This window comes from Gouania willdenowi, chromosome 16 (assembly GCF_900634775.1).
Source record: "Gouania willdenowi chromosome 16, fGouWil2.1, whole genome shotgun sequence".
Lineage (NCBI taxonomy): Eukaryota > Metazoa > Chordata > Actinopteri > Blenniiformes > Gobiesocidae > Gouania > Gouania willdenowi.
The window spans coordinates 32357970-32373963 of record NC_041059.1 but is presented as its reverse complement, the minus strand read 5'-3'; the positions used below and the strand labels follow the sequence as shown (position 1 = coordinate 32373963).

The 15994-nt window shown below is 39.6% G+C and overlaps 1 protein-coding gene and 1 pseudogene across 3 annotated transcripts in view; one reads left to right on the top strand and one right to left on the bottom strand.

The window, feature by feature from the left end:
* The window catches only part of csad (cysteine sulfinic acid decarboxylase), a 37117-nt gene extending 22072 nt beyond the window's left edge, over window positions 1-15045 (top strand). For all 3 annotated transcript variants that reach the window (XM_028471722.1, XM_028471724.1, XM_028471721.1), the window contains 8 exons: window positions 4943-4997; window positions 5107-5223; window positions 5896-5960; window positions 6061-6142; window positions 12158-12357; window positions 14408-14459; window positions 14545-14634; window positions 14711-15045. In XM_028471722.1, coding sequence (XP_028327523.1) covers window positions 4943-4997; window positions 5107-5223; window positions 5896-5960; window positions 6061-6142; window positions 12158-12357; window positions 14408-14459; window positions 14545-14634; window positions 14711-14884 — 835 coding nt within the window. In that variant the 3' untranslated portion in view covers window positions 14885-15045. The remainder of the gene's footprint in view (window positions 1-4942; window positions 4998-5106; window positions 5224-5895; window positions 5961-6060; window positions 6143-12157; window positions 12358-14407; window positions 14460-14544; window positions 14635-14710) is intronic.
* LOC114478685 (uncharacterized) lies at window positions 10891-11008 on the bottom strand (annotated as a pseudogene).
* Window positions 15046-15994: the final 949 nt, after the last annotated feature.

The window sequence follows — 15994 nt, the reverse complement described above, 5'->3', positions numbered from 1 at the left end:
TTTATTTTAGTGTATTTTGAGTAATTTTCATGTCTTTGTTGTCATTTGGTGTAATTTTCTGTAATATATGGTTTTTTTGAGTCATTTTGTGTGTTTTTGGAGCCTTTTTGTGTATTTTTCTGCATTTATGTTGTCTTTTGTGTACTTCCTGTATAAATATTGTTTAGTTTTTTGTTTTACGTCATTTGTGCAGTTTTTGTATAATTATTTTTTGTTGCCTTAAGTAGTGTGATTCTGGAGTCATTTTGTATCTTTTTTTAGTGTCGTTTCTTGCATTTCTGTTGTCTTTTGTGTAATTTTTGTATAAATATTTAGTTTTGTGTATTTTGTGTCATTTTCATATTTTTTGTTGTTTAGTGTGTGTGCCTGCCTAACTTTCAATGAACTTATCTATTTTCAGTAGTTAGGTGTAGTGGCAGGTGTGTCGTGAGTGAAGCTGCAGTAATCATCAGGCGGGCTTCACTATGTAGCACCGTTTACTGATCTGACTCAACACTGCAGTCACTACCACCCAATGGACGGGTGTCGTGACACAGACTGTAACCGAACTAAATGGTGGTCCGTTACACACGTAGACGATAGTGAAGCGCACCTGATTGGTGTGTGTGTGTGTGCGACTCTCTACCTTGGACTCTCATCTCCTCCGTTGGTTCTCTCACACACGCGCGCTGAGAAATGTGCAGCTTTCAACACAGCAGCCATTGCCGTCAATAACTTCCGGGTGAGGTTTGTCCGGTCTAAATAGCGAACGATCAAACTAACATGAAAATAAACGTTAGTAAATGAATGCAGTTGAGCCAGCCGTGGTTCGCGTTTGCCTGGTCAAATCAGCCGCACGTTGTTTTCTTGTGCGCGAATATACTAACACTTACGGTAATCACAATGAGACCGCCCTGCAGAGCTGCTGGAAGAGAGAAAAAAACATGTACCGTGTTTTTCGGACTATAAGGCGCACTTAAAATCCTTTAATTTTCTCAAAAATCGACAGTGCGCCTTATAATCAGGTGCGCCTTATGTATGAAATTAACTACTGCGCTTCAACATACTGAACTGAAAAAGTGAGTGTATTGTTCTGTATTTTATGTGTTAAACCTGAACAGTGTTGAGAGTTATTGTTAATGAGTTGAATAAAGTTTGACTTATCTGACTATTTTATTTCGCTTAATGCGTCTTAATAATAATAATAATAATAACAAATTGGTGCGTCTTATAGTCCAGTGCGCCTTATGTATGAAAATAGACCCAGTCAGACCCATTCATTGATAGTGCGCCTTATAATCCGGTGCGCCTTATAGTCCGAAAAATACAGTAAGTATATTTCACCCAAATTTGACATAAAATAAAAAACTTCTTTCCTATAAGTAGTTCATGATTCATATTTTGAGCAACTTAGCACTTCATAGATTACTTGCATGCATAATATTGAGTACTTTTACTGTGTACTTTTTGAGTAATCCTCTGTCAAAATCATATACAGATCACAAATTTAAGGATATTTCACCCAACTTTGACATGGAATAAAAAGATAATTTTCCATAAGTAGTCCATGATTCATATGTCACTGAACTTAGTACGTCATAGACTACTTGCATGCATAATATTGAGTACTTTTACTGTGTACTTTTTTGAGTAATCCTCTGTCAGAAGTGCTAAGTTATTCAAAATATGAATCATGGACTACTCATGGAAAATTATCTTTTTATTTTTTGTCAAAGTGAAATATCCTTAAATTTGTGATCTGTATATGATTTTGACAGGATTTCTCAAAAAGTACAAGTAAAAGTACTCAATATTATGCATGCATGTAGTCAAGGATGTACTAAGTTCAGTGAAATATGAATCATGGACTACTTATGGAAAATTATCTTTTTATTCTACGTCAAAGTTGGGTGAAATATCCAGAATTTGTGATCTGTATATGATTTTGACAGAGGATTATTCAAAAAGTACACAGTAAAAGTACTCAATACTATGCATGCAAGTAGTCTATGAAGTGCTAAGGTACTCAAAATATGAATCATGGACTACTTATGGAAAATTATCTTTTTATTCCATGTTAAAATTAAGTGAAATATGCTTAAATTTGTGATCTGTACAGGATTTTGACAGAGGATTACTCAAAAAGTACACAGTAAAAGTACTAATATTATTGATGCAAGTAGTCTATGAAGTGCTGAGTTATTTAAAATATGAATCATGAACTACTTATGGGAAAAAAGTTTTTTATTTTATGTCAAAGTTGGGTGAATTATACTTACATTTTTTTTCTCTCTTCCAGCAGCTCTGCAGTACAGTCTCATTGTGATTACCGTAAGTGTTAGTATTTTTGCGCACAAGAAAGCAAAGTGCGGCTGATTTGACCAGGCAAACGCGAACCACGGCTGGCTTGACCGCAGTTCGAAACTTCATCACCAAATAAAGAACAGTAAGGCGGGCTTCACTATGTAGCACCGTTTACTGATCTGACTCAACACTGCGGCATTTTTCAACTTTTTGCAGAGTAGTGGGAGTGTGGTTTCTACAATGGGCAGTGCACTGAGGTGATTTGTTGAGTGCACGGAGGAGGAGATCACCTCTGGCTGCAGCGCTCCTCTCCTCTTAAAGCCTGAATTATGCTATTGTGTTACAAGCTACGCCATAGCTAGTGGCACAGTGGTTGCCCAACAAAAGTTCGGCGTCTAAAAAGCGAGTCGCTCTGCAATTTTACCAGCATGCTGCTCGAGGGTAGTGGTTGTATGTGAGTGGTTTTGCGGTGCATCACGTGTGGTGCCAGCCATGAAGGTAAATATTTGAACGCTAGAATGTTTTGGGTGTTTCAGTTCTCTCTTCTGCTTGATCCATTGTAGAAACCACACTTGCACTACAAAAAGTTGAAAAATGGCAATATTGACTGTAATTAGCCTGGAGAAGAGGTTTTGGGAGGAACAATCACAGCCCCTGTGGTCTGCGACATCTCGATGCATAGTTAGATTTTTTTGTAGGTACGCGTTAAACTAAGGCCTGTTTACATAACAACGTTTTGCTTGTGTTTCCGTTTTTGTTTCCAAAAGGTTCTGCATTCACACAGCAATGTCTTCAAAACAATCTCTGTTCAGGAAGAATCAAAAACGATGTAGTATACATGTGAGGCCAATAAATGCTGATATTAGGGATGTAACGATTCACTCAACTCCCGATACGATTCGATTCACGATACTGGGTTCACGATACGATTCTCTCACAATTTATTTTACAAAATGAGACTGTAGACAAATTTTTTTTTGGGAAAAAAGTAGAAAATGCTGTACTATTTTCCTTTTATTTTTCATTGTCAAAAGAATTCCTTGATAAACTATTCAAAACAATGCAATTTAACTAAAAATAAATCTTGAATGAAATAAATAAAGGAATAATACAAATGAAAATGAAGCCTATAATTTAAATTCTGGTTCTATAATAAACAATGCAAAACTGTATAATAGTTCTTTTTCTTTTAAAAGTGCAACTGAAAATGTATTGTGTGCCTTAACAATTGGACTTTAAAAAAAAAAAAAACGATTGCACTGATTTACGTCATATTTGTTTGGACCAGCAGAGGGCGCTGGTAACACAGTGGTCGGTTGGCATGCAGATATCTTGCAGTGAAGAAGAGAAGCTATGCTAGCAGACAGAGCTAATAGAAAAGCGTGACTTTTACAGATATTCAAGTAATATTACAGATATTCTTTCGGTGCTAGAGGGGTAATGAATCATTTAACATATTTAAGAGTAGAAGGCAGCCAGAAAGAAAGTATTAGCAGACTCCGCCCACCGCCTACTCTGCTGGTTAAAAAAAGTACTGCGATTCAATTTTCAGAAAATCGATATCAACCGTGATACCTATGAATCGATTTTTAACTGCCTTAAGATTAATCGTTACATCCCTAGTTGATATGATTTCTACTTCCGCCGAACACAAGTAAGAGTGTTTGTATGCACTCTTTGGAATTAAAGTGTTGATTTACTTCACAGTAAACTGGATCAGTGGAAAAATATTTCATGCCTGCACCTTGCAGGTTCTGATCACAATCACAGTGCTGCACTCCTACTGAGAGCTATTTGACCGAATCTGAGGTCAGGCTTAATTTCTTAATCTCTGTAACACAAACTCTGGTTGGACTCGGCTCGGCACTGCATGGTGAATGAACAGTCAGATGATGTTTCAATAAACGCGAGTTGACGCACAAATGTTTGCTGAGGAGGTGAACAGAGGCTGTCCTCTGGTACATGAATAACTGATGTTATAAAATGCATAAATGACTTGTTCTTGACTTGTGTTGCTGTGTGGGTCACATATGAGAGAGCAGGTCTCTGAGCTGTGTGTGTTACAGCAGTAAACCGGTTCATAGCGTCACATGAAGCTGCTTGTCATGTTTACATTTGTATGCAGAACGAGTGGCTATTAAATAAAGCCGAGTTATTCACATGTGAATAGTGTCGGCAGCAATGGATTCAGGCTTAAAGAGAGGTCGGCTTTATTTGGGTTTGGGCTGTATTCTGACGGCTATTGGCCGGGTAAAGTCTAACCTTGTACGTCCAATTAAAGCTAGCCTCTGAGACACTGCAGCCATAGTGCACATGCACGAGACACAGAAAGTGTTGTTTCCCTGTTTACACAGACGGAGAGGGAAGCATTTTCAAAAACTTCTACTATGGAGCCGTTTTTAGAAAGTTCAGTTTTCAAGCACCAAAACGTCATTGACGTGAAAATATACCGCCAAAACTCAACAAAACTTTTGCTTTTTCATGAGAACACGTTCTCGTGTAAACAGGGCCTAAGCATAGGGGTCTGTGTTGACGTAGAGGGCTATGAGTAGCTAGGGAGGTGACTTAACGCAGAAGCTTGATTTAGGCTTAAGGTTTATATGCAGATTGTAGTGAGGTACAATCTGACTGATCCATGTTGGTCTTTGGTGTTTCTCAGAGGAAAGATGATTCCCTCTGCTTTGGAGGAACTTATAGAGACTGCTAAAAAAGAGGTAAGGACATAGTTCAAATCATCTGATTGGCTTTTAAAGAAGCGATACTTCAGGTTAAAGATGGTCTGTGTCCATGTGTCTGTGTCAATGTGTGTCTTTCTTTCTCTAGGGGACAATTCCCTTCTTTGTTAACGCCACAGCAGGAACCACAGTCCTCGGAGCTTTTGATCCCCTTGAAGAGATTGCAGATATTTGTGAAAAGCACAACATCTGGCTGCATGTGGATGTGAGTTTAAGCGAGATTTACAAAAGGTTTGTGCTCGTAAAAGCATGCACAAACGTCACTACGCATGTTGAAAGCCGTTACAGGGCACCGTACAATGAGGATTGCAGTTGTCAAGCACACAAAACGGCACGCACAATCCATTCAGCGTGTTAGCCAATAATTAATATGCCTTGCGGACCTATTAGCTGTGGGGCACAAAAGATGAAGCCATGCGCTCTAAAGTGGGAGGAGGTAATGTAAATGGATCAAGTTAGCACACACAATGTGATCTACTAAATAGGCCACTGGTTTGCGGAGAACATTGATTTTTCACGTTTGACAGACAGGTGTTAACTGTCATAATGAGGATACAATATTGTTTGAAAGGGAAAAAAAACAATAAACTTTGCAGTGTTAAAATAAACATGTTTTTATTGGACTTTAATTCTGGATGTACTAACATACAGTATTTACTCTGAGTATGACCTTTTCAAAAAATAAAAACAACTTACAATAATCTGGTGTGTAGTAACTCATGGGGATTTTTTTAATCCGACTTCTCGTACTCAAACTCTCGATGATACTTATCTTGTAATGTTTTAATTTTGCGATATCTTGTTGTACTATAAATAATTTTACCTTTAGTAATTATGTTTTTGGTTGTTCATCATTTCTCTTGTTTCTTTTCTCCAGGCGTGTTGGGGAGGAGCTGCCCTCATGTCTGACAGACATAAGCACCTGTTAAAGGGCATCCACAGGTAAACTAACACCACAGTGCAGAGTCATAGTAGATGAACTGATAAGAAATGAAGTACACCATACATCACTCAACGCTAACGCAGTAGCTGTTTCTCTCAGAGCGAACTCAGTTGCCTGGAACCCCCACAAGATGTTGATGGTGTGTCTGCAGTGCTCAGCTTTCCTGGTCAGGGACAAAACGGTAAGTGAAAGTTACGCCTCAGAGAATCATATGTTCCACAGCAAACTGTTCTCACCACAGCTTCATCTGAAGAGGGTTCTCCACACAGGAGATTTCAAACTCCGTGAAGAAGAACAATTTACAGAATGTGTTAATAGAAAAAAGATTCATACAATTTATTCACAGCTTTGAGTTTCAAAGGCCTTCCAGCAGGGCTTGACACTGCGAGTAAATTGGTTGCATATTTTTTCAGTGTGCGAGTAAAAAATTTCATGTGGTTGCATCTGTGAAAGTGCCAGTGAAAATCCAAAAGGAGGAAACTTCCTCATCCTGTTGAGTCTTCCTCCTGTGAATCAGGGTCTGACATGGACACTACATGCGCTGCCATGTCCCCAAACACACACAGCTGCTGCTGCACCAACACTGGGGACAGGCGTCCGGGCAACAGAGTGCATGGGGGGCGTGACGAGCGGACGTGGGGCGAGGTGGCTGGTGATCGGGGTGGTAGTGGCGGGGTGAGAGAGCACGCTGAGCTCACCGGGCTTAGTGACGGAGTGCATGTGGGGTGCCGAGCAGGAGAGCGCGTCGATGGAGAGCGTACACGCGCAGCACATACGCGATTCCACACCAAAGAGGAGGAGCTCATCAGAATCAACATGGAGGGACCACAACTGATGGACTATGATGCCAGGCCAGATGTTCAGCTGTGGTTCTCCCAGGGCAGGAGTCTGCAACCTGTGGCTCTGAAGCCTCATGTGGCTTTTTGAGTCTTTTGCAATGGCTCCCTATAGCTTTTTAAAAAAAAACTATCGAAATAGTTATTTTTTTACAGAGGCTATAAATGACAAATAAAATCAAGATGTAACAATTTGTTAACCTAAAATAAATCACATTGGGCAATGACTCAGCACCTTCCTACTTCACCTCCTGCAACATCTACAGACCGTCAATGTTTCTGCACCTGTGACTAACCTTAAGTATTAAATCCCTGGTAAGATAACTAAACCAACAAAAACACTATTCTGGAAGAAAATAGAGATTTTAATTGCGTGAGGACAGATTCATTTACAGTGACATGCAGTCAGGGTAGGCAAGGTAGGCAGTGCCTACCCAAGGGTGAATTGACATTTTGATTATTTGTTTTAATTATAATATAATTATAAATTATTTATTTTTCAATTTCCGATAGCCTACACTACTTATAAGTTTGAAAGTGTCATCATTTTGTGCTTTTCATAACCCAAATCGCTAAACATCGCTATTTCCTAACCCCTGTAAGGCAGGAGGAGGCCACACCCCTTCTCAAAAGCACGCTGCTGCTCTGTCTCTGTTCCCATAGCATGTTTTTGTATTGTCAGTTCCCCAAGATGACAACCATTTACATAAAAAGGCAGCTATCTACGCTGCCTTTGGGCGTAACCACGCTATGCTAAATGCTATACGTAAGTTCACAGTGCATTAGTGAATTTACGTGACTGCTGCTGCTACGTTCACTAGCTAGTGGGCGGGATAGCACTACAGGCAGGATGACAGCGCTAGAGACTATAGAGAAACTTTTTTTTTGAGGAAAAACGACAGCTTTTAAAAGATGGGAGACCAACACCTGAGCTACCAGAGCTTCAGCTAAGGTAAAGTCAGAAAATGTTTCATATTTTTCACAGTGAATGGTACAAAAGGAAGGATTGGCTTTGTGGATGTTCCTCACTGAGGCTGTTCCAAGTTGTTGTCATTTTCTCTGTGTTTCTGTGTTTCCAACACAAACAACGGATGCGCTGCCGTGTCATGAGATATATTTTGTTGGGAGAGTATGAAGGCTATATTAAATAATTGTTTCTTTAATGGTGTTTTACGATGTTGATTTTGTTAGATGGCTAAATACTTGTTCATGTGGATCTTGTGGGTTTTTTCTTTCTTATTATGAATTTTATATTTTGATAGCGCATTACACTTTGTTGTAAATTGCGCTATACAAATAAAGTTGAATTCAATTGACACTTGCCGGCCGAAACATATGGAATTATCTTTGGTGTTGACATTGGTGGTCTCGATTTGCAATGCCCTTGCCTACTCAACGTAGTGCTCACGGCACGTCAGTGTTCATTTAACCGCCAATGTGCCAGTTAATAATGCATGTTTTATGTGGCAAGAAATTAGCAAGTTTTGACCACATGATCATGCATTATCAAATTCAAGTTACTTTTTGTAGCCTTCCAAATAAAAAAAGAATCTTCTTTATATAACATTGTGTTCATGTAAACTGAGATACGTAAGAATGTGAAGATGCAAGATACTGTTTTATTTCTTGATGTCAATTTATTTTATTTTAAACTATTTTTAAGTTTCCATTTACATGATCAATAAAAATCAAGTTAAATAAAATCAAACATTATTCTGTATAATTTTACCTGTATAGAATTTAAATCACTGTATTATATTCAATGAGGAAGTTAGTTGCACCAGTGCCACCACTGGAAATTTTATTCCAGAGCCCTTCCTTCCAGGCTCTAAAACAACAAAGTGAACCTTCTGAATGTGCCTTTTTTACCTGCATGGGCACTGACTCACACTTCAAACTGGTAGAATTTCTACCGTCAACTCAAACTTTTAATGATGGCGCTTCCAAAGACCTGGACAACATTGAACAAAATTTTTATACAAAGAAGATTTTTTTTTTCATAGCCATACCAGCCTGTCATTGCCCAATCTCGTTAGATCTCGGAAGCTAAGCAGGTCTGGGCCTGGTTAGTAGGTGGATGGGAGACCACTGAGAATTCCAGGTGCCACAGTGGGGTGGCAGTCACCTCAGTGGTATCTGTCATTATGTCCTTGGGCAAGGCACTTCACCTACATGGCCTAGTATGAATGTCGTGCGTGAGTGAGTGTTGGTGGTTGTCAGAGGGGCCGATGGTGCACTTTGGCAGCCTCGCCTCCGTCAGTCTGCCCTAGGGCAGCTGTGGCTACGATAGTAGTTTACCACCACTAAGTGTGGAGTGAAAAAATAATCCCTTAATTCTGTAAAGGGTCTTTGAGTGTCCAAAAAAGCGCTATATAAAATTGATGCATTGTTATTATTATTAACTCAATTTCTTTCTTTCCTCACTTCAAACAGATGACTAGATTTATTAATCAATATCCCTGACACATCTACGTAGTTCTCTCTGTCTCCTTCACAGCCAGCAAACTGCTCTGGTACGAATGAGACCTTGTTTTTATGATGTTTTCCAGGAGTTCAAGGCACACAGTTTTGCCACTCTAGGTGAAAATCAGTGATGCCGACCCTCTATTTGCTGCATACATACCATGATAGCAATACCACACAAAAAGTATGTCAGACAAACCAGCAACACAATAAGCCACACACAACGCAAAGCTGAGCCAACAAGTGTTCTTAAAGTGTCAACAATATGCAGGCATTTTAGCGATTCATATCATGCAAATTGTAGTGATGCACAGAAAATGTGGCCACCAAAAACACTTTTAACACCAAAGCAACTTGGCTGTAACAAGATGTCAGTAAACACTGCGGTCAGTGCGCATTTGTCTGGAAATGGTCCAACACGGACACGTTGCGGCCCTCAGTCGACGCCTGAAACGCCTGTTCCAAAACTACTTATCAGAGGCATAAATTCAGCTTTAGAGTCTTAAGTAAGTAACTTATGGACTGCAACTCTGTTAAATGCCGCAACTTTATTGTGCTCTCACACAACCACACGTTAGCATAATCAGCATACAGTAAGCTTTGTCGTCAAACACTGACATAATTGAGTAAATGACCCTGACTCCTGTCACTTGTCCAATGTCCTGTTTTGCCTTAAGAGAGTACTTCTCTAGGTGATTGCATAGTTTACATATATGGCTGCACCGGCCCTGGGTATAACCCACCATTCTTCACCATTTGCTGGTCTTGTGATTACCAACAGCATGATGGGCCTCCTGGGGTCTTTGTTTTCTAATTGGTAGCTGGCTCCAAGAATCATTATCTTCTGCATTTTCTGTCGACATGCATGTTTATGATGCCTTGTGTGTGTGTGTGTGTGTGCGTGCGTGCGTGCGTGCGTGTCTAAACATTTACAGAGTCTAGTTCCCTCAAGAATGATCCTAAACTGTTTGGCAGGTTACATTAAAGCTAACATTCTGATAATTCTTAAGCTTAGCTCCACAATCAGTGTACATAATCTGACACGACCGTGATTTGAAAATGATCATAGGTTTCACACTTACCTTACTTATACTCATATGGATATGGAATGGGCAAAATGGGCATGTGCCCAGAGCCCGAGAGCGAATGGGGGCCCTTGACGTTCAGGGTTTTTTATTTATTTATTTATTTTCAATGTATTTGTATTTGAATTTTTGTGGTTTTGAAAATGCATTATAATAATGAAAATCATATGAATGTTAAATAATTTATGATATTAGATCATTAATGTGTGATTACACAATGATGTACCTGAAGAAATGCCCTTCTCCCCCCCTGCTTTCCCGTGAGTCTGAATAATAATAATACATTGGATTTTATTTAGTGCTTTATCATAGACAATCAAAGCGCTTTACAGAATTAAGGCATTATTCTTTCACTCCACACTTATGGTGATAAGCTAGCCACAGCTGCCCTGGGGCAGATTGACGGAAGCGAGGCTGCCATAGTGCACCATCGCTCCCTCCGACCACCACCACCACCACCACCAACACAAACACACTACATTCATACTTGGCAATGTGGGTGAAGGACAAGGACACAATGACAGATACCACGGAGTGACTGTCCCCCACTGTGGCACCTGGAATTCTCATTGGTCTCCCAACCAACTACTAACCAGGCCCAGACCTGCTTAGCTTCTGAGATCTAACAATATCAAGCAATGACAGGCTGGTATGGCCACAAAGAATGGGGGATTTACCAATCAGAAAGGAGAATTGGAGCGCACCAGCTGGAGATATAGGACCAACACAAAGTCATTGTTCTGGACTGTTAAGGCAGCATGCTCAAGTTTGCCTCCACAGGTTGTTTGAAAAAGGTTGTTTGAGTCAATTCTGAACAAAAAGAGTCATGGAGATTGCTTCTCTTTGATTCAATTTAGTTATTTAATGCTATGTGGAGATTATGGATCGAGAGTTGACAGCTAATGCAGTGGCCAAGCACTTAATATATTTTTACAAAATCTATAATCTGAAAAATGTGATGATGCAATAAAACAATGGACACACATATTCTGTCTCGTAAAAATAAAGAAACACTTGATATCCTGCATCAATGAGAAAAACAAAATCCATTTCTTCAGGTACAAATCTCTTTTGTAACAGACGTCTCACAAAATGTGTTCAAGCAGCACAGATTCACACGAGAAAAGTTGTTTGTGCATTTGTTGCGGCAGAGTCGAGAAGTTGTAACAACATAGTTGTGGTTGTAAACAATCATTTGCATGAGTAATAAAAAAGAACTTGAGTCTACACGTGTTAATATTTTTTCTGACTTCATATTCAAATATTTTCTTTGGGTTTAAATCTTAAATCTACAGGTTCACATTTTTCACATTATTTGTGACATGAAATTAATTTAACGTATGTGTGGAATATTTACACACAAGCTCACATCATATTCCACAAGCTCTCATTTTGCAACATATCTACCTTCATACTGAAATTATGATGCTTCTGAATCTGATGTGTAGTTAAGAGTCAGGAAACACTCAATGTGATGGGCAGAGTTCCTTGGTGTGCACACACACAGTTTTACACATTGCAATTCTACACACAGATTGAAACACGGATCAAGGTACAGACATACAGATTGTGTTAGAGCTCACAACAATCATTTAGTTATAATAATGCCCCCATAGCAGGGGCCTGAGGCAGGTTTGTGCCCAGGATCCAAGGTCATAATGATCTGGTTATAAGTAACTTTTTAACTATCAGAAACAGTACCTTACACATTAGATATTGGTAACATCCTCCACCCTGTTGGAGCCACTCATAGTGTAGGTGCTGACAAACACTCACAGTGATTAAAACAAGCATTTTCTTCCCTATCCTCAGAGTCTCCTCCAGGACTGCCACTCCTCGCGGGCCTCATACCTCTTCCAGCAGGATAAGTTCTATGACGTCAGCTACGACACGGGAGATAAGTCGGTCCAGTGCAGCAGGAAACCAGATTCCTTCAAGTTCTGGCTGATGTGGAAGGCTTTGGGGAAAGGAGAGTTGAAGCAGAGGGTGGACAGAGCCTTCGCCATGGCAAAGTGAGTCTGCACAGAATACACTGTACGCCCAGTGAGTGCGTTCAGCAGGCGTGTGCACAGATAGACTCCTAATGGTGCTCAAGCACTTACCCTTTTGCCCCGCGTGCGCGCGCGTGTGTGTGATAACCACAGTATGGAGTAATTAATAATGAGTGGAGGTGCACATTGTCTCTAGTGGTCATTTGATGTCACTACAAAAGTAAAACAAGATGTGGTTGCATTGATTTAGTTAGTTATGTTTCAGGGTTTGCAGTAGTCTTTAGTGATTTTTTTCCTGTTGGCATAAAGCGCTCATTTAGCTCAAATGAAATACTTGCAGTCAGTATGACTTACAGTTTTCTGTTAAGTCTATTCTCATGTATTACAACTTAAAGTTTTTCGTTTTCAAAACCACTGGAATAAGTTCACAGAATTAAAAAAAAAATAAGTACATAACCACACAATTTTATAAAAGAAAACAAAAAAAACTGCTTTTGGCTTTCCTGTCAACTGGGCAGCAATTAAAAAAAACAAAAACTTAACTGTTAAAGAACATTTTCATTTGAACTGTAAGATGTTAATGTTTTGCATTAACCAAAACATACAAGAAATGAGTATTACTGTTGCATTATAATAATGCAAAGGCATGGTTTGGGCCTTTTTGCTGAACACCTGCACCTACATTATTTATACATAAAGAGATAACTTGAACAAACCTTTTATAATGATTGACCCAGAAGCCTTCTTTTAGATAAGTTTCTAAAACAAGTCATTTTTGAGGGTCTGCTACCTGGGTGACATTTTACCACTTTCTAAACCAAGCAAACCCTTCTGAATGAATTTAAAGGTGTTAGTCAGTGCTTTGGGACAGCTGCGGTGTAGTGCATAGATCAGTCCTAAGAGAACCAGGACACTGTCAAGTCTGGGGAGGCTGACCATGGCATCAATTTTGATGACAGAGATTCTCACACGGTGATAGTGAACTGGACTTGTGTCTTGGCCACTGATAACAGTAAGGAGACCCACTGGAAAACCACCAAGCTCTGGCTCAGACTCTCCCTGAATGAATGAAAAAGAGATCACAATTTAACACATGGAACAGACCAGAAGACATAATTTATCTTTATTATTACAAGAGACCAGACCCAAAGACCCTATGCTACGAATCTAGATAATTATATCATGGATTAATCTCTGTTAGCGGGCTTCAACTAACCAAACATACCCTGTCAGAGAGAAGCTGTCTTATTACAGTCAAGTGATTTCAACTTCGGTATGTGTGTTCACATATTAGGGGTGGAGATTGCAGCTTCTGACCAATCACTACAATGGAGAAAACTGGCATAGGATTTGGCAGGAATGAAAGAACACCGGCAGGAAGCTGCCGACACTGTCAATGTGTAAAAGCGTGACATTATTCATCATATTAATCCATTGGATGGGATATCCCCATATCCCATTATTATCATAAATAATGTGACACATTCAGTCAGGTGATGAAGCCTGTGTCTCGATCCATATGTGCGTACGAGTTAAGTCATATATTAATTCATTCATTAACTATCAAGACACATGCTTCATCAGCTGATTGTACATCAGTTTGTCAGATGTAAATCTATATCTTTCCTAAAGGATGTCATCAGTCACCTGTCAGATCAGATAATCTCACTTCGCAACATACTCCCGAAATCAGAATAAACAAAGACTCTCAGAAAAACAAAAAGAGGACCACATGGGCTACACGCAAACAAAACATAACAGACCCTGACAGATCCATGTTCTACACACATGAATCAGCCAAATTAGCAGAGAATCAATGAAACCAAGCTAAACGACATTCACAGGAAAATGTTTCACTGAACATCTTATCACTTTGAACAAAACGCCAATACAGTGCCTTTACGGTGAGGAGAAAGAAAACAGGCCATACAGGACAAATGTATGTGTAGCCTATGTAGAATGTCATTTTAATAATTTGGATGGAAAAATAAAACACAGCACTTATTAAAGAATCCCATGTAAAGCATAGTGTAATTTTGCTGATGTCCTGATGATAGATGTGTATTTGCAGGTATTTTGCAGAACAAATTAAACAGAGGGAAGGATTTCAGCTGCTGATGGAAGTGAGTTCATTCATAAACCACAGTTTGTATGTCTTTGTGTGTATTTGAAGTATAATGCAACAACATTTCCGAATCCTCTCTACAGCCGGAATGTACAAATGTTTGCTTCTGGTACATTCCACCCAGTCTGAGGAACCTGCAGGGGCACCCTAAATTCTGGAAGAAGCTCCACACTGTGAGTACCATTAACACACGTTGACATGTGAAAGGGACATCACTGAAGTGAATCATTCCTCCTCTTCCTCCTGCAGGTGGCCCCGGCCATCAAAGAACGTATGATGAAGGTGGGCAGCATGATGGTGGGCTACCAGACACACAAGGACAGGGTCAACTTCTTTAGGATGGTCCTCGTCAGCCCTCAGGTCAGCACGGAGGACGCTGACTTTGTCCTGGATGAAATGCACAACCTAGGAAAGGACTTGTGATGACAGCACATGCATCCTGCTTTCATTTAATTTTCATTTTGTGAAACTATGAAAACTCATCTCACAGGTTTTACTTTCAGTTTGCTCTTCTTTGTTCAGTGTTCATGGTGTATACGTATTTTAGGTGCATACAATACAAATCTTACCTTGTCCAATCTTCATCAGAGGTTTGTCTATTTTTGTGTCTCTGCACATGCTTTATTCAACTTTATTTGTGTAGCGCAATTTACATCAAAGTTGTCTCAATGCGCTTATCAAAATATAAAATTCATAATAAGAAAGAAAAAACCCAACAAGATCCACATGAACAATCATTTAGCGACAGTGGGAAGAAACAACTCCCTTTTAACAGGAATAAATCTCCATCAGAACCAGGTTCAGAGGTGGCAGCTATCTGCTTTGACTGGTTGGGGTTAGTGGACAGAAGGACCAACAGAACAGGATAGAGAGACATACCGTGCAATAGTTTGGCTGACCTGTCCCTGGATAACAGTCACAGTCCGTTAAAATCCAGCCGCAGCGTTAGCTTAGCTTCACTGATGCATCTTTTGGAGACAAAAATAATGCGCCTATTTCCACTCTGAGAAGCTCGTCCTGCTCTCGCATTGACTCGTCATGATTGGCGCACGTGATGTAAACAGAAACACGCTGACAATGCTTCTTCTTCTACTGTTTTACCATGTTTGGCACTGTAAACAGGAAGTACACTGCAGCTAGCAAAGTAACGGACAAACGCACCATATTGTAACGGCAACAGCGTTATTTCTTTAGAAAAATATTGCGTTACAGTACTAGTTACTGTCAAAAGTGATGTTGATTACTGATTACAAGTACCCCTTAGCTCATGTTATACATCATTTATTTGTGTCTGCAGGCTCGACTAAACTCCTGTGTCTCGTCCAACCTTAACCTTGAATTTAGGGCTTTTTATTCGTTTGTTTCTGATGTTTTGCTCGTTTTATAATTTGAATTTCAACTTTTGGTTTATTTTAAAGAGTTGTGCCACAAATTACTAAACTATAATATATATATATTTTTTAAAAACTTACAAATGTTTCTGTATACCTCCTGAGAGAAGTTCAAGTACTCCTAGGGGTACGCGTACCCCAG